The sequence below is a fragment of the Bidens hawaiensis genome, unplaced genomic scaffold, assembly GCF_021521415.1.
Source record: "Bidens hawaiensis isolate Kalapana, Puna unplaced genomic scaffold, B.hawaiensis_p1.1 tig00028798_1, whole genome shotgun sequence".
Classification (NCBI taxonomy): domain Eukaryota; kingdom Viridiplantae; phylum Streptophyta; class Magnoliopsida; order Asterales; family Asteraceae; genus Bidens; species Bidens hawaiensis.
The window spans coordinates 127,757-153,702 of record NW_027494728.1 but is presented as its reverse complement, the minus strand read 5'-3'; the positions used below and the strand labels follow the sequence as shown (position 1 = coordinate 153,702).

The 25,946-nt window shown below is 36.3% G+C and overlaps 1 protein-coding gene across 1 annotated transcript; it reads left to right on the top strand.

Annotated features, from left to right (window-relative positions):
* The first annotated feature begins 9,467 nt into the window (after positions 1–9,467).
* Positions 9,468–11,234, top strand: LOC143577757 (uncharacterized). The gene is made up of 3 exons (XM_077061497.1): positions 9,468–9,933; positions 10,029–10,104; positions 10,224–11,234. The coding sequence occupies exons 1-3, from the start codon at positions 9,842–9,844 to the stop codon at positions 11,013–11,015; spliced, it is 960 nt and encodes a 319-aa protein (XP_076917612.1). The 5' UTR covers positions 9,468–9,841; the 3' UTR covers positions 11,016–11,234.
* The last annotated feature ends 14,712 nt before the right edge of the window (positions 11,235–25,946 follow it).

Below are 25,946 nucleotides of genomic sequence, written 5' to 3'. Positions count from 1 at the left end.
GCCGCCGTGGTAGAGACCATCGGTGGTGAACTCACTGGAGGTGAACTCACAACCGTGGCCGCCGCTGCGGAAGAATCCGCAGAAAACACCACCGCCGGCTCAGTAAAGGATTCCGTGAAAATGGCACTGACAGCCGGCGGAGATGATGTTACAATTGGAACAGTTGCCTCAACGGGATGAGCAACTGAACCAATGCTGCACACAGGCGCAGCCGCCTGGGTCATCGCCTCGGGTAGGTTGACCAAACCTACCGTCATGGGTCCAGAGACGCTCCCTCCCGCTCTACTCTGGAATGCGGTAGCATCCACGCCTGCATGAAGACAAGATATATAAGTATAATGGCGGAAAGATATACAGTTAAAGCAAATGAAGTATATACTTACGAGTCCTCTTGAGCTTGAAGGTGCGAACAGGCGGGGACGAACCCGATGGAGCCGGCCTCTTCGCGCCGGTCACCGTCGTTGTACTGGCTGCCCTGAGGTGACAGCTGTCTCAACCTCCGGAACAGTGGTCTCACCACCACCAGGGTTCCCCGCCGCCTCCTCGCTCTCGGTCTCTGAGTCAGACCGGTTCCCCTGATCGGCGGTGGAGGCAACCTTCGCCTTCCCCTTCGCGCCAGCCGCCTTCTTCTTCCTCACGAAGAAAGGACCATCTGCGGATTCCTCATCAGAAGATGACAAAATTAGAGGAATTCCAGCAGAGGTTTGAGCATTGAGAGGGCGAGGGTTAAATAATCTTTTACCTGGCCGCGTGGCGCTCAGTATCTCGTGGCCTGGCGGGTAGGCCTCCACAAACCGATCCGCCGTCTGGTCAAGGATGGGCAACTCGTTCTCATCAAGAGCACGAGTACCCAGCCGAGCGGGACCACCAGCCTCCCGCGGATGCAGGAGCGATTGTAAGTTATTCCCCTCTGAAATAAAAAGAGAAACAGTTAGAAGAAAAACCCTAAATCAGCAAAGAAGACGGAGCATACCGTAAGGGATAGAGTTCAAACCGTATTCGAGGACGATGGGAATCTGTAGCGCCTCTGCCCCAGCATCTTTCCACACCCGGCCCATACCGAGCATCACCATCCCAGACTCCGCGAAGCGGTAAACCGGAGTCTGGATCCGGGAGATCTTGGCAAACCATTCCGCCTCCTGGTAGTTGGAGGCGTGAAGGCTGGGGAGTGCTCTCCCGTTCTTGAATGCCATCGCAATAGGGACGACACGGGCAGAGATGTAGAAGAACTCTCGCTTCCAAGACCGAAGACTGCGCTCGGTAGCACAGATCTTCAAACCCTTAATCCGGGTGACCAAGGTGTACCAGCCTTGGATGCACCTCCAGGAGTAGAAGGTCATCAGGCGGTCGATGTGGGGCTCCACACCAAGAATGAGGCACACCCATTCAAAATGACGGATCTTGGCGATCGCTTTTGGATGTACCTCCGTCAGGTGCACACCGTGTCTTTCCAAAACACGGTATACAAACTTCGTCAATGGGAACCTGAGATTCCCATAGACGAAGAACGCAGCATATACCCCTATCTTGCCTTTGGGGGCATCGTACACCGTCTGATGAGGCCCAGGAAACTCAGGCTCGAAATGCTCGAGCATGAACTTCCTGACCATGTACTGATAAGCGTCGACGGAAAGAGCACACTGGCACTCCCCAGCAGTACTCTTGTCATCCTTGTCCGACGTGGATGAAGGATTCTCGAGGTATACATCGGACTCCTCGACAGTAACCTCAGGATCATGAGTAGAAGACATGTTTTGGATGTAAGAAGAACGATTTCAGGAGAATGCTCGACAGAAAAGTTAGAGTATTCGCCGGAAATCGTTTAGCAGAAGAAGAGAGAAGTGAAATTGTGAGTTGAGATGCATCCTCTCCTCCCTTTATATACTCATCGCAAAGAATGCGACGAATTTAATGCGGAAGAGAGAGGAAAATGCAGGTGCAATGAAACTATGACACGTGGAAAAAGCAAGCTGACAACAGCTGTCGACAGGACGTGCGCCGTAAACTTCGCGGCCACGCGCCCGAAAACTCGCGCCCACGCGCCTGAAAGAGCGTCGGGAATGACCATATACTGTCACGTCGCCATAACTTCCTGCACGTCCTGAAACTGTCAGAAGAAACCGTTGGACGACGCAACCGTCCCTTCAACAGTTTGGACTGTTCTTATCCTTTCACCAACTCTTCGAATTTCAAAAAGATTCAAAAAGATTCAAAAGTAAGCGGGACTATACCCCTTACCTTGGCAACCAAGTAACTATAAGACAGGTGCGGGTACAGTGTCAAGGCAAAACCCTTCACATACCTAGCACCTGCAGGGAATTGAAGCCAAGAATACCTCGGCAACCAAGTAACTATAAGACGGGTGCGGGTACAGTGTCAAGGCAAAACCCTTCACATACTTAGCACCCGCAGGGAATTGAAGCCAGGAATACATTGGAAGTAAAGTAACTATAAGACGAGTGCGGGTACAGTGTCAAGGCGAAACCCTTCACATACTTAGCACTCCGCAGGGAATTGAAACCAAGAAGGATCTTCTGGGCCATGCTTGCGGAAACGGAAATAACATCCCCGCATAGCGGGAACGTTGAGAACTAGATTGATTGAAGCTCCAAGATGGAATTGGTTGTTTAACATAATTGATCACTATGTTTAAAACTACCAAAACCTCATGGAGAATCTACACAAGTGGAACTCAACGCTCCTGACTTGCGAGGAGGTTACAGACCTACCCGCATCATACCCAAAGTTCAAGCAGAAAAGTCGGGAATTTCTGCACGTGACATTAGGACTTCCGCGGGAAGAATCCCCATGGAAAACCTTAAAACTAAACCCTTTTCAAAACCCCTTGATTAAGTCCAAAAGTTCACCTCACTTATTAACAATTCATGAGAATAACATTGGACTGGGGGGACTTGAAGAGGTAGGTTCCAGCATAGCCCAGTTGGACCCGCAAGACTCACCTTGAACAGGGACGTCTGCTCGGTTGGACCCTCAAGACTCACCTTAAACAGGGACGTCTGCGCGGTCGGACCCGCAAGACTCACCTCGAAGAGACGTCTGCGCAGTTGAACTCGCAAGACTTACCTTGAGGGACGTCTGCGCAAAGACCAACTGGATCCGCAGGACCAACCATGCTCAGAGACGCGACGTCCTTACGCGCAGTACGCAAGCTGTTCCCGCAGGAAAAGCCTCCCAATGGTAACGTACTCCGCCTGTTCCCGCAGCTACGGATACTAGCCATCAGGGAAGGCTACCCGCACAGCAAGGCTACACGCACAAGGCACTAACTCTCAAATAATTCAGTAATGTCACCTGAAGAGGGGATGAGCAAGCCGGGAACACTCCCGCCCAAAGCCGGGAATACTCCCGACCAAATGAGCCAGTCCGTACGATACTGGAGGATCTTTTGTACTGTACCTGCCAAGGTATGGACAAAAGATCTGACCAAAGCTGCGACAGCTCACTGACAACAGTACGACGGGCAGCACGCTCTAGTACTTAAAAGTCACTATTAGCCGCTGCCTACTCACCAACCCCTGTCGGGGCACGTCCATAGCCTGCAGTTGGTGGAAAAGGAATAGTACACAGCCGCTGCCTACCCACCAACCACCAGCATGGCACGTGCGTAGCCCACAGTTGGTAGAACATGAATACTATTCAGCCAGCTGTACCTGCTTGGAAACCTACCTTCGGCTATAAATACTCCAACACCTTGGAATGGTATGAACACATTATCTTATATCTCCATATATTACCTGATATCTGCTCTAGTCATTTCTCTTAATATACACTTATATTCAAGAGCAATCTAGTCTGATTCTCACGCCGGAGGGTGGTCACAAGGAGGTACCCCTCTTTCTCAGTGACGAGCTCACGGTGTCTGTTTTGCAGGTCATCAGAAGAACCATCTTTGCCGGAACTAACCATCGTGGGAAACATCTATTTAACCCCAGATTATCCGTAATCTGCCCGGGGTCACTTAGTGTTTCTTCATCAGCTTTAACGCCATGGGCGTTAAGGTATACCCCTAAGCCTTAACGATTTATCAAGGCTTAGCACATTCCTTCTTTTGTCTGTTTTAAATTTTATGAAGGCTTCTTGGTTTAGCAAATAGTATGATATAGAGTTTTAACGCTAACTGATTATGTTATAACATGAACTAGAGACAATTTTAAAATACTTGAACATAATTTAGGTCAATGACTGTGTGGTCAATCTACGGTCCGATCATGCATATATCAGGCGCACTGGCGAGGCTTAGTTGCGTTACGTATAAACAAGTGGTTTAAATTTACCCGTTTTCGTTTGAAAATTTTAAGCCCCCCCCCCAAACTATTGAGCTCGCCGTATCTACTATTTTATTATAAGTTAAAATGTATGGTTGCTTGACTTATAGTATGATGTATAAGTTATTAGAATTGGCTAAATATAAAGACGACTATTTGGTATTTTTTAGTGATAAATTTGGATCACTGACGGGTCACTGTCCACACGATCATCTCCATTTCTCGAGCATTGGAGTCTCAGGAGGAAACCCACCATAGAAACCTCTTGGCCCAACCTGGAACCCCCTATTTTTTTAACACGGTTGAGACTTGAACCCAAAATCTCCCTCTTTTTAAATAGAAGTCTTTATTTGTCTCATCTCAATCACTTGAGCTAAGAATCGTTTGACAAATACGGCTATTTGTATTTTTTCCTTTATAAGCTGGGTGAAAATGTAGTTAGCAGTCTATCCAATTTGGTTAGTTCTAGTTATTGATTTCACGCTTGTTTGTTCTCTCATATCCTATAACTTGGGACCAATGTTTTTATTGTTTAATTTATTGTACAACCACTTAAGGTCGACCAAAATTTATTGGATTCAGTTGACTTTTGTTTCCATCATATTCTAAACAAATAAATAAAAAAGGATATGGATTTAATACATCGAACTGGCTCCATCAGGTTTCTGAAAATTTGAATGAGAAATCATATATCATGATTGAATCAAAATTAGTTTTTTTTTTCCTTTTTTCGGAAACATCTTATAAAATAATAACCAAGTTTAAAAGTATTACAATTAGATTTTTTATATAACCATCCTAAAAATCGGGTCAATAAATCTTCAAATCGAGCTTCATCGGCTTTTTTGTACATCTAGGAAGAAACAGAGAATAACATGCGTGGGTCAGGATTTGCATTATGTAGTCATATTTATTTTTTTTTAAATGTTAATTATATTAAAAATAAATTCAAGTTACTACTTCACATCAACATAAAAAAATAGATAAAAAGATTTATTCAATGAAAAAAAAAAAAACATGATAAAAACATGTTAAAACCTATAATTTAATTTAATATAAAAAACGAGTGCTTAATTGAACACTTTTTAAACGAATGACCTAATTAATTGAATCATTTTTGTAATTTGGTTACCATTCTACAAAGTTATCCATTGTTTCTAACTGTAAACATTAGGGGTGTGCATGGGTCGGTTTGAGACGGTTTTCGGCCAAACCCATAACTATAACCGATATGTCGGTTAATAGATTACCATAACCATAACCAATCAGTTATGACGGTTTCTATTAATCGGTTTTGAAGGTTATAGTGAGTCGGTTATGAGTTGATAAACCATTACCAAAACAAATGGGTCTTCGAGTCGCTAAACTGAAAGGATCGCCAATTGTGAATGGTCGCTGAATGGGTTCCGTATGATTGTGAATGAGTTGTTGAACTGAATTATGGAATATATCATATATATTTTTTTGCAACTGCAATTATGGAATGGAGATGGGAAGATGGCAATTTGGACTTTGGAGTATATTCAAATTCAATTGATATGTTAAAGAATGGAGACGGCAATTGGAATGGTAATTTGGTAAGGCAATTATGGAAGATTAGTATCACTATGGTAACCACCAATATATTGGCCTAATAGGTATAGAGATCGGTTACGAACTAAGAAACTTCTGTTGAATCAAAGAGCCGAAAAAAACTCTTCGTCATGCACTAATTCCAATTTTCAACTCCCTATTTCTCGATTAACAATTATATACACCGGGACTGTTCAAGTATGACAGGTTTGGAATTACCTTTAGCCAAAACCGACCCGCATTTGATGGTTTTCGAAAATTCATTAAACCGACCCACTGTTTTGATGGTTACCGGTTTAATTCCATTCGATTATGTATGTTATGGTTCGGTTAACGGTTATTGCGGGTAATTTGCTCATCCCTAGTAAACATATCCCCCCACCCCCCCCCCCCCCCAAAAAAATCTACTTCTAAAATCCATTTTCTCATCATTGTAAAATTTTCACTCACATCAATTTGATTGTGATGAATAAAGATGCCACTAGACCAAAAGGCTATCGACAAATGAAGCAGATATTTATATGAACATAGTATACGATTGTAGCTAATAAACATAGGCACAATAATAAACAAAATTTTAACTTTCTTTAAAAGTAGTAGATTAATAAATAAGTTTCAAATTTTTAGAAAAAATGTGAGTTCATTATACAAGTTTAATCATATGGCACCCTAGGTCATAATTTAGAATACACACTCCCTCTACATTAGTTTACACTAAGAGCATTTACATCCCATTTCATATATTTTCCCTATAATTTAGCTAAAAAACACCATTTCATAAATTTATTTATCATTTTTCAAAATTCTTCCACATTCTATTCCCTATTCATATCCGTAAATTAATTTTTTATTATTTTTTTCTCTTTTGTCTTATTATATAGTAAATGGTGATTTGGAGATATGTGATATATGGTATGGATAAAAAATGAGTCCCTATATTTAGGGATTTACTTTAGTTGTCATATAACTCATCCATATAATAGAGAATGGATTGGAGATTTGATTTTGATGGGTTTCTTAAAATTTATCTTAAATTATATGGTTTTGACAACTTTAAAGAATGGATTGAGAACGCTCTTAATTACACATAATTATTTTAAAGCCACTAACTTTCATTTTCCTTTTTTCCCACCTTTTGCTTGGTTTGGGTGTTACCCGTTTTCACCTGTCAACTTCAGCTAGTTTCCACCTCGAAAAATGTTTATTTTTCAACAACCTTAAAACATGATAACAACAATTGAACTTTATGTATTTCACGCTTTTAAACAATACCAAATAGATATCATATGAGTTAGATATTGCTTTTCCATTTGTGATCTTTTATAAATTAAAATTTAAAACCTCTATGATGAACAATTAGAGCATTTATATTTAAATCCTTACCTTCATCTATATCATTTAGTTAAGAAAACGCCTATAACCAGTACATTTATTCATCATTAATAAAATTTCTACATCTGATTCCTCACACTAATTAGCTCTTTTCAATTAAGGTTGTGTGTTGTCTTTGATCAGTCATCCCACCGGATTCATCTAACAATATTGTGTCATGCAATGTTGACCGAACGTTATCTGGACACTCATTAAAGCCGTTGTTTAAGCCACCTAAGCATGTTGTGGTTAAGACGAACATGAGCTTCTGATTTATGCTATGATCCTTGATTTGAATTACATTTTTCCAATGGTGCTACAAAACAGTGGTGATTATGTTTTGAAAAGCTAGATGGCTGAAGGTGTGTGGGGAAAGTGCGGGCAAAGATGGTGAACGACTAGAGGGTGTTGGCAGGAGACGGTGGATGGTCAACAGTGACCATCATTGCAGTACAATTTACACACACACACATGACACAGAGAGAGAGAGAGAGAGAGAGAGAGAGATAGAGATTTAATGTATTCATAATAAATATTTAAATGGTGACGAATTTACTGAAACATCCCTTTCGTTTAACGTCTAAACGAATTGAGATCTAACTTAGGGACGCATTGTGTCACAGAATTGGAATGTTTAATTATGAAGTGCGCACGGTGGGATGAAATCAGATCAGTAGCATGACGAGGATGCAATTATATATGTTCATGTACAGTTTTAGAAAGTCTTGCATGCAACCTTAACCCAACCCCCCACGCTTGCTGCTCAACTTCAAACTTATCCAACAGATTACAAGCAAACCAAATGGTCAACGATCGCCCTTAAAGTTTTGTAAATTTGGAAATTAAATCCCATAGTTTATAGTATTTGCGGTGTTTTTAACACTCTTTTGAACATTTGTTGAAATTTTGGTCCAGCAGTTTATGATATTTAAATAACAAGTTGATGACACCCGTGTAATACATAAGTCATTAACCTAGTGTTATATATAATGAGAATTTTCTATATACATTATGTTGGTGTCATCAACTTGTTATTTAAATATCGTAAACTGCTGGACCAAAATTTCAACAAATGTTCAAAAGAGTGTTAAAAACACCGCAAATACTATAAACTATGGGATTTAATTTCCAAATTTACAAAACTTTAAGGGCGATCGTTGACCATTTGGTTTGCTTGTAATCTGTTGGATAAGTTTGAAGTTGAGCAGCAAGCGTGGGGGGTTGGGTTAAGGTTGCATGCAAGACTTTCTAAAACTGTACATGAACATATATAATTGCATCCTCGTCATGCTACTGATCTGATTTCATCCCACCGCGCGCACTTCATAATTAAATATTATATATATATATATATATATTGTGTTTAGATCTTTAAAATTTGTTATTTCTATAAATAATTCCATATTATGTGCATTTTTTCTGTTGTAATACTTACGCATGTCTTATATTAATTGAAAATCCAAAATTGTATGTAATTAAACAGACTTTTAACCAAAAAAAGAATGAGAAGTAACAAAATTGAAGTATCTTATGATCAATTTTAGATTTTAAAAATTGATGATTTCTTGATTGAAATTGCAGGGTTTTTTTTTGGTTTTTTTACCTTTTTATTTTTTATGATAACATGTTGTTCGATTGGATGAAATGGGTTCCAAAATAAAAGTTAACTTCTTTGCATGAAAAGCCGGTTTGGTAGAATTTCGTCGAGGAATTAGCAATGAGAAACAATTTCGTACAAACTACGATTTGTGATGTTTGTGGGGCCGGCTTTGGAATCTTCCAATCATCTCCTCATTACTTTTAAAATTTCTAAGAAGGTTTGGCAGCTTGTGAAGGAGTGGTACAAAATAGATGTTGAATTGGGTAATTCGGTTCAAGGTAGGTTGAAGTTTATCGAAATCACCCTCGATTGGTACAAAGGTGTATAGAAAATTGTGGCAAAGCATCATTTTAGTCACAATATGGTTCATTTGGAAAGCCTAAAATGATAGAATTTTAAACGAATATTCAAAACGGGCATGGAAGATCGATGAAGAAATTAAAACGAATTCTCACACTTCGATTAAAAAGTGGGCGAGATTCACTTGTTTAGATTGGAGTTATTGGTGTGTACTGAATATCAGGTGTAATTTATTGTTATTATAAAAAGTCTAGCTTCTTGCTAGTGTTTTATTTTAATAAAAGTTTATCTGAAAAAAAGACCATTTGAGATATTCAAGACAAACATAAAGATCGAATATAATCGAACATTAAATAAGGGTTCATACTTTTATTTCCAAACACTCCTCACTACCGTATTATTTATAGGCCATGTGATCATATCTAAACGTTCAAATAATTAAAGTATCAAGTAAAGATTAAGTTTCGTGCTTTTGAAAACTAGATCAGTAATTCATATATATACACTTATTTCCTGAAAACAGATTTCTCTGACTTGCATATCTTGTGCATTTAATAAGAGTTGCAAATATCGTTGACAAATAGTATGGACATTTATATTCAATTCTTTGATCTATAAATATAGTCAACATACACCAACGATCCAACGGTGGATATTTATTCGGGTTGTATATATAAACCCCTTGGTTTAGTAACATCTAGCAAAGTAAGTGATGGCCACAAATAACATAGCCCAAGTGGTACTTGTTGAGGAAGATGGCCTTCCTTGTGGGAACAGGGTCCAACCCTTTTCAGTCACACCCAGGCAAATAACATATATATATTTATATGTTTCTCAACTATATTAATTATCATCTCTAAGGACAATGTTGTCATATATGTTTTCTCATGTATATGCAGGATTGAACATGAAAAGAAGGAAAGGTCACTTACTTTGGGGGAGAGGTTGGGTTTAGAGGATCTATATTCCATGAATGTGAGTATCATGATATAATGACTATATGTCTATATTTAAAAAAATTGATATGATAGGATATTTTATTATTGGTTCTGAAATGAACGTTTTTTTAATTAATAAATATTTGACATGTTTAGGTGTGGCGGGCATCCGTGGGAGAGTTGCTAGGGACAGCGGTTCTAGTGTTCATGATAGATACGATAGTCATTTCATCGTTCGAGACACAAACCAAAACACCAAACGTTTTAATGTCGATCCTGATTGGGATCACCGTCACCATCCTTCTCCTAGCGGTTTTCCCAATCTCAGGTGGACACATGAATCCGGTCATATCATTCTCAGCCGCCCTTGTAGGGCTCATTTCGCTCTCTCGGGCATTTATCTACATATGTGCACAATGTGTTGGAGCTCTACTTGGAGCTCTAGCACTACAAGCTGTTGTGAACCACAAAATTTCACAAACCTTTTCACTCGGTGGGTGCACCCTCACGGTCATTGCACCGGGACCTAACGGACCTATCGTTACAGGGATCGAAACAAGCCAAGCGTTTTGGCTAGAGATCATATGTACATTCATCTTTCTGTTTGCATCTATTTGGTTAGCGTACGACCATCGTCAAGCCAAGTCGTTAGGTGTTATTGCGGTTTTTTCGATAATTGGGACCGTTTTGGGGCTTCTAGTGTTTATTTCAACTAGTTTGACAGGACAAAAAGGTTATGCTGGAGCAGGAATGAACCCTGCAAGATGTTTTGGACCAGCCATGATTAGAGGAGGTCATTTATGGGATGGTCATTGGGTGTTTTGGGTTGGGCCTGCCATATCTTGTATGGCGTTTTATATCTACACACAGATCATACCAAGCAATCATTTTCATGCAAATGGTTACCGACATGATTTCTTTAATGTTTTGAGAGCTATGGTGGTTTGAGTTGCTGGTTTGTACCTTTTATGTAACAAAATAAACATAAATGTAATAATCAAATTAAGTTTGTTGTTTTTGGTTTTCTTTTGTTATTTATTCTGTTTTAAGTATGCCATGTATTAATATTATGATATATGTACTTTGTAAAGCCATGTAATACTATAGACTATATAGCACTACAATTGACTTTTTCTAATTATTGCACACCGTTGCTACTTGTTATCTTGTAGAGTGAGTCATTGATGCTGTGAATTGGTCATGTATATTAATGTTGCATCCTGTTGTAGGAGACATTTTATTAATAATTTTAAATATAAAGTATTCCATCCGGTCATCGGCTCAACCATATGTGGTTGTGAAGCCAGTTTCAAAAGTAATGCATTTAATAATATATATATATATATATATATATATTGTTTATAATCAAAACAAATCGACATACTATGGCCGTTTTTGATGTTAATGTGTAAGTAACTGTCACACCAGCCTAGCCTAACAGGTTCACATATGACCAGTAGATGCAAACTTAGCAACACAAGTACTTTATTACATAACTGATCGTGTCTAACTTATAAGAAAAACTATACAAAGTGGTTAAATATCAAGATGATGCACTTGACTTAAAAGAATAACAATCTTTAACGAGTTTCACCAATTCTCCTTCTGATTCTAAAGTTTTACCATTCTAACTATCTCCTACAATATATGCATGCCCATTACTAATTCGTTAACTTAATGCTGATGAGTTCACGAACTTGATTCTAACAAAACATTATAACTGTATATTCAATCCCATGCTTGAAAACATTATAACAATATATTTAATGAAAATAAATCATGCTTGAAAACCATATTCATATTCAACTCCATTTAGCTATCTTAAAAAGGCTAAAGTTAGACGATAAATATACTTATCCAGCTATCAAAAATCATGTATATTATTGAAGTAACAATCGACATACAAATATACATGGGTTGACAAAAAGAGACCAAGAAGTAAAACGAGCATATCATGTGCTAGAAAATGAGTTACGCGACCCATAATATATGAATTTTGGGTTTCTCAACGAGAGGAATTTGAGTATGAGGTTAGCTTTGGTCGTGGTACGCGACCACATATTCATATGAGCATCGCGATACGTGATCGGCTTTAAAAAAATGAAAAAACAGGTTTTGATTTATTTCTTCAATTTTACGAACCCTAATCAGTTATTACGACTTCCGGCAGCTGTTGGCGATTTTGGGTGAATTCCGGAGCTACCAATCATCTCTTGATCTATTCTAATGGTCTTCCTTATCATAATTGAAGATCTATCGATGACGATGCCCGGCTAGTCTTCTTGAATCATATATGGGATGTAGAGTATTGCATTTTACAGTTTTTCTCATGTGTTTTAGCTAGAATGATTTGTAATTATATCTGATTAATCTGTGAGTATTGATGTTTGGTATTACAGTGCACTCAGTCGGCTTAGGTTTATTTCGATCAGAACTATTAGTTTGTCAGTTGCTATGATAATTGCTTATGCAGTTGTTTTGACTAGTTTGAATATGATGAAGCATACAAATGCCCTTAGTTGTGTCATATTGGTAGGGACAATTTGATAACCAGTGTCGTGTGTTAGCGATTTGATCATCGATGATTAATATGTTAAGTGACATGAGATTACTGTTTATTTACTTAATTGAAACCCGGGTGTGATTTGTCTTGTTTATTGATTGAAACTTGCTTTGTTTACTTGTTTGATATTAAAACAAAATCTCTTGCTAGTGTGATCAGCACTCATAACCGTGACTTCATAATTAGAATTTGGTTGCATGTTACACTGACCACATACTCATCGTCGTTCGACACCCTACTTACCCTAGCTTGCTTAAGGTGATTAGGACTTGATTATAATTGTTTTTTACTAGATAACGACAATCTAGCATCAGATAACAAAATGTTGGTGATTGTTTTCTAAGTTGTAAGTAATTTGCGTATCTTCGTGTAGTCACACGTGTACATAATTGATAACGTGATGATAAATTCATGAATCATGTAATGCTTATATATACACTTATATGTATCCATATTATTATTAATTTTTAGGCCAGATTAGATTATTGAACTTTATTACGTTAAATATATGGTTAGTTTTTGAATGAGTATATGTTTGATGGGTTTTGGTAGTTTGAGTATGAACTAGCATGTTAAAGGTTTGCCAACCCATTCGCCTTAGCCCGGAACCGGTTCTCAACACACTTGATGGTCCTTGATCGTGTTTTACTTTCCTATAGTGTTGTTTATATATAGGTGTATAGTATGTAACACTAATAATAAATAATAATAAATAGTAAACAGTTACCAAAAATCTAAAATAGAAAAAAGAAAAAAAATAATCTTAAAATTGGGGTTGTTACAGATCTAAAAGTTTAAGATTTTGGATTTATTTTAAAAGAATGATTGAAAAATAAATGTAAGAGTTTTCATTTTTCAATTGCTTTTAAATGGGTTTAATCTTTATTAAAGAGGGATAACGCTATAAAATAGTAACCAAGTTTTGAAACTGTTTCAATCAAGTCATTCATAAAATCTTTTGTTCCAATTAGGTCATTAGGGTCTGTTTGGTATGAGGTAATGGAATGAACGATGAAATGGAATGGACAAGGTAATATAATGAATCATTACCATTCCATTGACATGTTTGGTTATCATGTGAGAATGACATGAATTATTAGTTTTTATTTTTGGTAAGCTAAAAAAAGTCAGAATAATATAAAATGGTAGTGAGTGGCGGTTGGCGGCGACCAGTAATGGTGGTGGTGGGTGGCGGGAGAAATTGTTAGTGGCGGCAGGTGGTGGTGATAGTGGGCGGTGGTGGCAGTGACGGTGGTAAGTGGCGGGTGATGGTGGTGATGGCTGGGAGCGATGGTTGGTGGTGGCGGGTGATGGTGGTGATGGCTGGGAGCGATGGTTGGTGGTGGCGGTGATGGGCGGCGATGGTAGGTGGTGGGGGGTGATTGGTGGCGGCGGCGGGTGGTGGTGACAGAGGCGGGTGTTGGTGGCGGGGGCGGCGGAGGCGGGTGATGGTGGCAGCGGGCGGCGGAGGCGGTGGTGGGTGGTGGCAGCTGGCGGAGGCAGTGGTGGTGATGAGAGGGCAATGGGTAGTAGTGGTGGGAGGGTGGTGGAGGTGATATAGTGTGAAAGAGAGATGAAATGAAAAAAAAAATAAGGGGGTGAATAGAATGAATTTGGGGTGTTTTAGAAGGAATGGAATTGACATGGTAATGGGTGATTTTATTTTATTGACCAACCAAACACATTTTTTTTTCATTCCATCATAATGGTTCATTCCATTCCGCCTCTCATTCATGCATACCAACTCTACTTAAAGTTTTGTTTTTGTTCTAATCCTAGATATATTACCTGGATAGCAGGTTATGTAGGTTTTGTTTTTAGTTTTAAATAGTTTGACATTCCAAAACATTTTTTAAAAATTGAGAAAAATAATTGTTAAACTAAGAAAAATTGCAAAAATAATAGTAATAATATAAAAAATTGCAAAAGAGAAAAAAATTGAAAATTTTCATAAAAAGAATCTTAATTTCTTTTTCTTTTTGCAATTTTTCAGTTTTTTTATTTTTTGAAAAATTGAAAAAAAAAATAATTATCTGGAAAACTACAACAAAAAAACTAGAAAATTTACAAAAAAAAAATATTTATTTATTTTGCATTTCTTCACAAGTAAATTGTTTTTTCACGGTTTTTACTAGTTTGTCACTTTTAAAAAAATATTTTGCAATATTAAAGTATTTAAAAATAAAAAAAAACTTACTATCCATGTAAAATATATATGATTAGAATAAAAAAAGAAACTTGAGTAACCTAATTGAAACAAAAAATTTTATGAGTGAGCTGATTGGAAAAATATCGAAACTTGATTACTAATTAATAGAGTAATCCCTTTATTAAATTAAGTTTAATTACTATCACATTTTAAAATGATGCAATGGAGATATAGGTGCTAATTTTTTATTTCAGTTACATTTTTTTTAATTTTTTAATAATTTATGTGAATGAATTTAATATTGGTATTGACAGGATATATAATCTATCTATTGTAATAAAATATTACTCATTCTTGCCACTTGTCAATCTCATTGTCTTCCTTATCTTTTTTTCAACCAATTTTAATATATAGTCCTTATCTTTTAAGCATATCAATATATGGTCCTTAACTTTGTTAAATGTAAATCATAACTAATTCATTCAGTAACATTAATGATGATATAAGAAAATATCAAATTTTAAGTTGCATGCGTGTTAGAATAAAATTTTAAAATCTCATGTAGTTTCAAATTAAAGAAAATAAAAGTGCATTATTGTCGAAGAATTTGAATTTGTATAGTAAAATACAAAGTGTGTTTGAACTGAGAATTAAGCTGCAGTGCATAATTCTTTATATAAAATTGGTTTTAAAATTGGATTTAAACTTTTCTCATATGCATTGAACTTAATAAATGTATTTTCTTAATTTTCTCCAAACATTTTGTATAAATATTTCAAACATAGAGAATACATATTATATATATATATATATTAGTGTTATATTAAATTATTGAATTTAATTATTATAATTATAATCCATATGTATAACGGTATACTTTATGAACTATCTGTCTTTATTTATATGACGTTTTTGTATAGTATAAAGGGTTTAGCAATAAGAAGATAATATTTAGTTTTCAATATTTTTTTCCATAACTAAAACCAAAATACTTCAAAACATATATTTTATGACTTAAATTATACTTTTTTAATACATTTAAATACATTTAATTTAATATGACTTATAAGACAAATTACCTAATTAAAAGCAATCAAAATTTTAAACCAAAAAATCTGTTTAATCTCATTTCACTATTTTGCTTTCCAATAATCATTTAGTATACTAAAACCTAAAATATCATTTTCATCAGTTATTTATATAATTTTAATATTATATTAACTTATTAATTTTATTTTTATACAAATACAACGAATTGTGGTTATGTTAGTGTTACCTCTTAGTCAGCACATAATTAAAGTGTTTATTATGGTTTATATTTAAAATAATAAAGCCATACACAAAAATTTTAAAAACAATTACAGTTATAACATTTATTATTAAAATATGTCATAAACATTAAAAATTAACAACTTAATTATAATATAACTTAATATAAATATTTGTTATTTTTATTTTATTATTTGTAACTTAATCATGCTCGTGATTTGTAACATCCCGAAATTTCTAAGAATAAATAATTAATATATTATTTATTTAAAATGGAAAAGTTTACTTGAGTTAATAGAAAAATAGTAAAATGATAAAGATGGAAGGATAGGTATGCTAATTAGATGTAATTAATTATGGACCAAAAAGGAAAGATGGGCCTAAGGTCCATGAGCTTAAGGGAGTATAAATACCCCTTAAAACCCTAATTCTTTCCATTTTCATTCATCTCTACACCATAGCCTACACCATCAAAACACACACTTAACCCAATTCCCGTTTTTGAGAAAACCACCCACAAAGACACAAAGATTCCCGGAGATCTAGCTGTCGGATCGGTCTCAAATTTTAACCGAGTGTTTATGGTATATAAATGAAGATTCCCACCGATTAGATCTTCGATCAGAGGTCGGGAAGTACGTCTTTTATTAGCAAAACCGTAGCAGCTCAACATGAAGATTTCCGGCCACTGTTTCACTATTCCGGTGACTGTAGTGGCCGTTTCCGGCGAAGTTGAGCTGATGGGTTTGTAGATCGGGACGAGACGATTCCGTGGCCGCTTGAATCACTCAAATCGGAGTTCGTTTGATATGGTTTTGGGCCTCTCGAGTGATATTAGACAAAAACTTCAAAGGTACGTTTTTGTTAAAAAAGTTTACTTTTCATGACCGGATTTATATGAAAATTGGTAGGATGATAGATCGGGTCTAGACAAATCGTAAATTTACAAACTTGAAGATTAAAATAGACTTAACGAACTCATGCTTATGAACGGATCGTTTAAACGTTTTAAGCTTAAAGATCCAAACTTTATGCGTTTTCGGGCCGAGTCTTATCCGAAAATGACCATGGGAATGTTCACGGGAATTATTAACATCATATCAAAGGATTTCACGTTAAAACTGAGATGTTTATGGGTTCAAAACCAAACCCGAAACTGATACTGTACAACTTCGTCTGCAAGCAAGTTCGCTTGCAAGCAAGTTCGCCTACTGATCAACTTCCCAGTATAAGTTCGCTACTGTAGATAAGTTCGCTTAAATGATAAGTTCGCTTAAAGGATAAGTTCGTTTAATGTTAAGTTCGCTTAACACTAAGTTCGCTTAATACTAAGTTCGCTTAAATGATAAGTTCGCTTAAATGATAAGTTCGCTTAAAGGATAAGTTCGTTTAATGTTAAGTTCGCTTAACACTAAGTTCGCTTAATACTAAGTTCGTTTAATACTAAGTTCGCTTAATACTAAGTTCGCTTAATACTAAGTTCGCTTAAAACTAAGTTAAAGTAATCTGATACGATAGGACGAGTTTTGATACGTATAACTTATATACAGTTAGCCGATCTCAGTTAAAGAACGGAATAACGATTAACGGTGAACGCGACGGGATCCAGGTGAGTTTCTAGCCCCATTTATGTGTTATGTTTTCGGGGCTGTGTGCATACTCAACATGTTTGTTAATACGCTTATCCTAAGAGATAAGTGTATGCCTTTTGTGAATAATGTGAAATGCATGAATGATTGCTTGATGGTACGTGAACGATCTTCGGATATTGCACGTACTGTCAGGTTGTAACGCTATGTATAAGGTAAGTATGATATGTATGCTTATGTGTATGAACGTGATAAAGTTAATAAAAGAAGGAAATGATGGTTGTATGGTTGTATGGTTACGAAAAGGGTACCGAGCCCTAATAATACTCGAGGTATGATGTATGGTTGTATGGTAACGAAGAGGGAATCGAACCCTACTAATATTCGAGAACTAGGGAACCGAACCCTACTAATATTCGAGGAAAGAGGGTACCGAGCCCTAATAATACTCGAGGAATGAGGGTACCGAGCCCTAATAATACTCGAGGAAGGAGGGTACCGAGCCCTAATAATACTCGAGGAAGGAGGGTACCGAGCCCTAATAATACTCGAGGAATGTAGGGCGTAATACTCTTTATAACGTAAGATACGAAAGTAAGTTAGTACAAAAGAAAGTATGAAAGTATGAATGAAAGAATATAAGTTTATGTGTATTGTATAATGTATGATTAACTAGAACTCACTCAGCGTAGCTGACTTTTAGTATGCACGCAGGTGAGTAGGATGAGGCAGCTCGCTTGAGGAGACACGTGGCACTGAATAAGAGGCCGGCATCGGAAGACTCAAGACGTTTAAGCCTAATGTTTTGTTTATTTTGAAAGACAAGATGTTGTTTTAAGACAAGATGTGTTTTGTTATGAAATGTTTTATGAAAGCTTTTATATTCCGCGAATGTTTTAATTAACTCTGATATTTAGAACTGCGTTTATGAGTAAATCCAACACGAAAGTAGGGCTACCGGTAACGGGGCCTTACATGATTACATTTCAAGGATATCCTATTTTCACATTAATTAAAAAAAAATAGTTAATCCGGTTAGAAGTCATTTACCACGCTTCTATAAATTCGAGATCTTTGCTTCTTTTTTTTCCTTATAAGTTGCTTATATATATATATATATATATATATATATATATATATATATATATTGATTAATTGAATAATCCAACAACTCACCATAATATTAACTAATAACATGAGATTAATATTCAAAATTTAAACATTCTTATCTAATACTTTCAACTATAATAAATAAGAATCATTGTCTTCACTTTATGTAACCTTAAATATTCTAGTATGCTGCTAACTCAAAATAATTACTTTTATTTAAACATGACTTTTATTTAAGGTTATTATGTCTTTATCATTTCCCGTTCATAAGAAATGAATAAATCATTTTGTTATATTTTAATTCTTGGTTTTATATATTTCTCGATTATACAATTGTTAGTTGTAAAATATAAAATCAATTAAAAACTTGTCATGCACAACATATTAATGACCACAATTTATCATGATCAGTCAATTTCAAATTATAAAGATTATAAGGATGATTATATCATTAACGTTCATGTAACCTGGTTTTTGGGATAATCATGTTTTTTTAACATGAGTAAATAATCTCAAATAACATCATATTAATTGATTGATTAAAAGGTATTTTATGTGTATGAATGTTTCTTTTAGTTTCATGGATATATTATCAGTTATCTATGGTTAGTATGTACTTGAAGAACCTTATTTGTCACACAGACAACTATACGTGACTATATCAAGAGTTACAAGTAGACATATATGTTATCTTACCAAGAGTTACAAGCAGACATAGACTAAAGATTTTGATTTTTGATAAACAATGTATACTGTTAGTGCATAGAAATTTGACACTGTGGATATGTTATCCTGGCATATGTTTTGGATCAGTTATCCTTAGCGTGTGTTCTAGATCCCGTCAGGATCAAGGATCCACAGTACTTATTATTTACTAACGGTTGTTCTCATATGTGGTCTTATATTTAGCAGGTATAACGGTTAGAAGACTCAGTCTATCCACTAAATTGCAGTCAAGAAAATATTGACGTGTATGGATTAATTATCCTTCTGAAGAGTTCCAGAGCTATGTCAGGATCATGGATCCTCGGTATTTGCTGCTATTAATGGTTGTATCTTATATGAAGGCTGGTATTTAATAAGTGTAACGGCTAAAAGATCTGGTCTACCACCTATTTCGCAGCCTGAGTGATGGAGCACGTGATCAAAGTGGCTGTTACGATTATATTGAAGACATGGCGGATTTTTAGGGATTATTAGTTAAGAGTCTTTATTAATCATAACTCCATTGAGTTATTATCTTTTATATATAATGGAGATTGTGATTAGTTAGAAAACACATGTATTATCACACACACTAGAGCAGAAGCAAACATTCTCTCTACTCACTAGTTTACCTTGTATTCTCGATCACTAACTCCACAACGCTTGTAACTACCTTTTATTATCAATATACTTGACGGTGATAGTTTTCACCGTCCGGGGGGTTTTTTGTGCCGGAGATTACGATAATCACGTACTAACCAACCAAAGGTTACCTTGTTGATCCTTGACCGAAGAGATTCGACCAACGATTACCTTGTTAATCCTTGACCGAAGCAATTCGTCCAAAGATTACCTTGTTAAGTTTTGACCGTAGTAAGATTATCGTGATTAAGGGTTTTTTCCCTCGTGATCAAACCTTTGTGTTCACCAATATTACGATTATACACTTGTCAATATCGTGTTAGCACTATACCTCACTTTTACGAATTTGGATACTTGATCCTTAGCAGATTTTTGTCCAAAACATATACCGACCAATACAATAACAAATGTAGTGTACAAGGAATGTTTTACATATTTGTGTAATCTTGGTTATGTAACATCTATAATATTAATGTAAATTGTTATTGTATTAACAAAATATGATTATTTTGTTAATTGTTTTTCACATAATGATTAAAGTTTAAAATTTAATCAATTACCCGTGTAATATACGGGCCTTAAACTAGTCTTTTTTATATAACCATCAAAATTTTGTTTTTTTAAACTAAAGATATGAAGTTATACATTCCAATCAATCAAATTTATTATAACCTTTTTTCTGAACGACCAATTAAGTAAAGCCGGATACTTCGTACGCAGCCCTCATTGGCTAAAGGTAGCCCGAGCCGGCCAGTCCGGACGGACGGAGCACCTAGCGATCCACCTATTGAGGGATTCCCCAGATAAAAATCGACCCCACGCCCGCCAAACGGCACGACAACGAGGAGGCGGTAAAACCGGGTGAGATTAGGACTCGAACCCTAGCAAGCCAAGATCATCCCTTATATCTCCCATATAAATTGGTGATAGTGAGTTTTAACCTCCTACCTCTCACTAGTTAAGTGAGTGCTCTACCATTGAGCCACATCTAAACCCTATTAACACCGGCCTACCCCTACCACCATGACTTTTTGAAAGAAAACGACACAAAAGCGAGGAGCCAGTAAAACCGGACGAGATCAGGACTCGAACCCAGACAAGCCAGGATCATCCCTCATATCTCCAATATAAATTGGTGATAATTATAATTTGAATCACCTACCTTTCACTAGCAAAATGAGTGCTCTATCATCAAGTCACGTCAAAACCCTATTAACACCGGCCTAACCCTACCACTATAAATTGGTCAAAAGAAAAATATAAAATAAATCTTACTTTTTGAGAGCCTGTGTAGTTTCAAACCCTATTAACACCGGCCTACCCCTACCACCATGTTGTAAGGCTGAGGGGTGTGGGGGGCGCGAGAGGGGGCGCGAGTGGGGGCGCCAGCCAATAATATTGTGACGTGTGGCAGAGAGAGAAACTTGATAAGATGGGTGTTGGTAGTGGTGCTCGCGCCCCGGGACATGGTGTGGAGGGGCGCGAGAGGGGGCGCGAGCGGTTTTTTTTTATTTTTTTATAAATGTATTAAAAAAACGTATTATTAAAAAAACTCATAAATTATTTAAAAAAACACACATTAATTAAAAAAACACATTAATATCTAAAAAAAAATTAAAGTACTAAAAAAAAACATTATTCTTATTCTTCGGCTTGGTCTTCTTCGATCAACCTCTTCCGGATACGTTCCTTTTGTTTTTCCATCAGCATTTGGTCGACCGGATTTAGGTTACTGAAGTCTCTTGTAAGGAATTCCAAATCTCTCATTCTTTTTTTTTCCTTTTTGTCATTAGAGACCACCTCCATGGTTTTGTTGAAGACGTTTCCTCCCCCGCAACGTTTAGGTCGAATCCAACCAGGCAAATGTGATATTGGTGTTGGTTTGGGTTTGATATAGGTTTAATAGAGAGAATAAATTGTATGTTATATTGTTGTGGGTTTGTGTTGGATATAGGTTATTATATAGAGAAAAATTGTATGTTAAAAATTTTTTTTTTTTAATAAAAAACGAGCCCAACGGCTCTATTCACGCAACCCAAGAAACCTTCACGCCATTCTCAGCCGCTAGCCCATCCGCGCCTGCCTCTTTTTCCGCGCTCGCGCCCCTCTCGCGCCCCTCTCGCGCCTCGGTGGTGTGGTGCTCGCGCCCCGGGGCGCGAGCGGAATGGCTTTCGCGCCCCTTCTAGCGCTCCGCACCCCTCAGCCTAATATAAAATCTAGATTCTATATATATAACATCGGTTTCTGTCACTCATAGAGTAGAGAGGGATTTTCTTTATCCTTTATCATACAAATAGCGACTCGATAAATCGGACCGATTGGCCTACCATGAAAATCAAGGTAACCGATCGTGACGCTCAAGAAACGTTTGAGTAACTCAAGTTAAACTACTCGCAATTAAGGTACGAACCTATGAACAACTTATTTGTACAGATTTGGTTTTCCACTATCCCATAGTTGGGAATAAGAAGTAGTTATTTTATACTTATGTAATCGAAATTGTGATATTATACCTATATAGTTATTTATTATTAGCAAATATTGATATTGACGTACTAAACTATAGTTTGCAACGCACCGATTGGTGACGCGTCGAAAAACTGATTGCAAGGCATCGAAAGGTGAAACGCTGAAAAATTGTACATGACAAACTGAATTACAAGATGTGATTCCTTGACACACCGAATTTGACGCACTGAACTATTTGATGAACGGATGTGTTTAATGAATGTGTATGTACGTAAAAACTGAGATTTATTGTTAGGACATTTACTATTGAATTGTGTTTGTCCCACCGAGTAATAGCCAATTTTACTCTAGGGTTGTAATCGAGTCGAGCCGAGCCAAGGCGAGCTCGAGCTCGGCTTGTTAACTTTATCGAGCCGAAAAATCAAGCTCTAGCTTGGGTTGTTTTAGGCTCGAGCTAAGACCGAATCATGAGCTAAGCCAACCCTAGATCGAGCTCGGCTCATTTATAAATTGAGTCGAGTCGGGCCAACTTGCTTAAATTCGAGCTATTTTCGAGCCGAGCTTTTTTTTTCGTGCGATTTTTGAGCGAGTTGCGAGCCACAAACTTTTTGAATAACCCTTTTTTACTCAGACATGCATATGGTTTGTTTATGTACATTAGATCCATGTTCATCCTAAAGAAGTGATCAAGCTAGGGCTTGGGAAAATTTATGAAGATCATATGAAAAAAAAAGGATATTTTGTAACACATTTTGTGATATTGTAAAATTGTATTGTTTTATTATTAATGAAATTTGGTGTATTGAATTCTGAACTATTGTATAAGTGACATGTCAGCTTTAGCCGGGACGAGGTGTTACAGCGAGTCTTTGTGTGGTGGGCGCCAAAATTAGAGAAGTTAGAATGTAAATTTGGAAAGCATCATTTAGTAAAGCCTGAGTCAGGTTAAATTCAAAGTATTCACATCTATAAAGATATGGTACCTAATGGTAAGAAAGTATTTGGTAAATTTTATGATACGAAGAAGCGTTTGAAAAGAACACGCCCTACCAAACAAAAGGATTTTCTTGCAAAAACCATTTCATATTGTTTTATATGAATGATATGTCGGGGTGAGCATTTGAGAATACCCGACCCGAGACCGATACCCGAAGATCCTGTAATTGAAGACCGATGATAAACCCTAATCTGACAGGGTCTCGGTTACCGGGTATGCAGGGTAGACCGATTAAACGATCCACACACAACCACGTCTACAATTAGGGGTGAGCGCAATTTTACACCCTATCTTCATCTTCTCCACCCTTTTAAAGGTAATCTTCTGTCATGTTTATGTTTGTCGTTAAAACTGATTAAATTGAGGAACATAAATGTATGAATTAGTGATTTAGGTGTCTTTCTTGTTTGCATTTGTTATCAGGGGCTCAATTCAATACAAATTTAAATGTGGCCAATTAGTATTTTCATCCTTGTTGACGATTAGCTGCAGGGAGACCTGGGAAAAAATATACTGCTTGAGCCTAGTTACCAATTTGTAGTATTTATCTGATATGTCTCTATCAGTGTTGTAGTATCGCTAGTCGGGCGATGGGATGGATCTAGCGATTAATCGGAATTAATCGATAATGAATCGGCGGCTAGTCGGGATTTTAACAACCATTCTAGTAGTTGGACTATAAACTATATATTATTTCTAAAAGTTTAGTCCAGTTTACAGGAAAGTAATTGCAGATGTGAATACTTGTGCGGTTATGCCACACGTATTGGCAAGCGGAAAGCCGACAACTGTTGTAACAAGTGTGCTAATTTTCCTTTATATACAGATCACCTGGACAATAGTTGATGCTCTATGAAACGATCAGGACCTGCATCATGTGATAATAAGTCTAGCTTGCTAACCACATCAATGTGATAAGTTTAGATTTTCAGATCGAGGTATTCACATGTTGACCATCATATATTGATTCTGTATGAAGCAACTAATATTTAACATAAAAGCTGTCCTAAATTCCTCTGAGATAATTGTGTGGTGATCTTTAGTTTTATTAACTGGACAATGGAAATAGAATGAGTCATTCTTGACACAAACAGTTAATAAGCTATTTATCTATAAATACATGTTGCCCTCATGATAATAACTTTAGTTTATGTTTGGCTTTCCTTGCAGATCAGTAATAAACTTCAAATAAATAATAATTGTTTACAAAGTTAACATCAATATAATAATTAACAACTAAAAATGATTGACAGTGCTATGTAATTTGTTTAACTTTAGAACAAGTTTTATCAGTTTTGATACATGACCTTCTTGATTAGCAATAGCAAATATAGCTTATACATTGCAAATAGTCTTCTTTTCTTTTTGGAGCATGTTGCTAAATGGTTAATAAATATAGTTTAATTTTTCAAGCATTGTATTTTAACTTTCTATATGAACCTGCAAGAATGTCCAAAGAGCTATTAAGATCAAGAACACTAGCAAGTCTCATGAAAGAAAGATCATTAAACTTATTAAAGATTGACTTAATATTAGTTGATAATAGGTTTGCATGTTTGTGTGGCGAACTAGAAAGCTTTAAGTGGAGGGTATAAATAAAATTTGTTTTACATTCATAAATCATAATCGTGTTTCGCCTATTAGTCGACGTACTACATTATCAAGAATAAATGTCAACTTCTTTTAATATTAATTTAGATAATAATTTAAAAGTCATAATAATATGTTAGAAAAATGTTTATCTATTAGATTAATAAAATGTTACTAAGATATAAAAAAAAGCCCAACAAGCTTATTAAGATTAAGAAACTAATTAAAGTGAATTAAACTAAATAAAAAATAAATTAGAAAATAAAATAATAAGAAATTTATAAAAATAATTATTAAGTTAATAAATTAATAAAGAAATAGATTGCTTATCTTGTAAAATGTAGACTTTTGTTTGGTTTTTTAATTTTATTTGACTAAAACATAAATTTGGGCTGTGTTTTCAAAAGGCCCAACTCCAGATATTAGCCAATATTAGCCACTAGGTTATCTTCTCAACTCTCATTTCTCACGTCGTCTAACTGTAATCACGAAACTCAGGTGGTGCCGACATTGGATAATTTGGCTCTTAACTCAATTATGTTTTTCACTCTGGTTCTACCAACAAGAACTTGTGGGGTCAAATTAAAGGAAGACAACGAAGTTATTGCCCGTACAAGAAGAATTTTCTCTCGTATATATCGGGTATCGGTCCTTGAAGGTTTTTCAGACGACCCGATAACCGAATGTGATAAAATCCAAGACCGACATTCTCTACAATACATTAGGGTCGGGTCGGTTTAGTCCTTTTTTGGTCCGGGTTTACGGGTAATTTCAGGTCAGCCCCGAATCTGCACAC

Coding starts and splice junctions, on each gene's coding strand:
- LOC143577757 (XM_077061497.1), top strand. CDS start 9,842: ATGGCCACAAATAACATAGCCCAAGTGGTACTTGTTGAGGAAGATGGC. Junction 9,934..10,028: donor CCCTTTTCAGTCACACCCAG/GCAAATAACATA, acceptor ATGTATATGCAG/GATTGAACATGAAAAGAAGG. Junction 10,105..10,223: donor AGGATCTATATTCCATGAAT/GTGAGTATCATG, acceptor TGACATGTTTAG/GTGTGGCGGGCATCCGTGGG.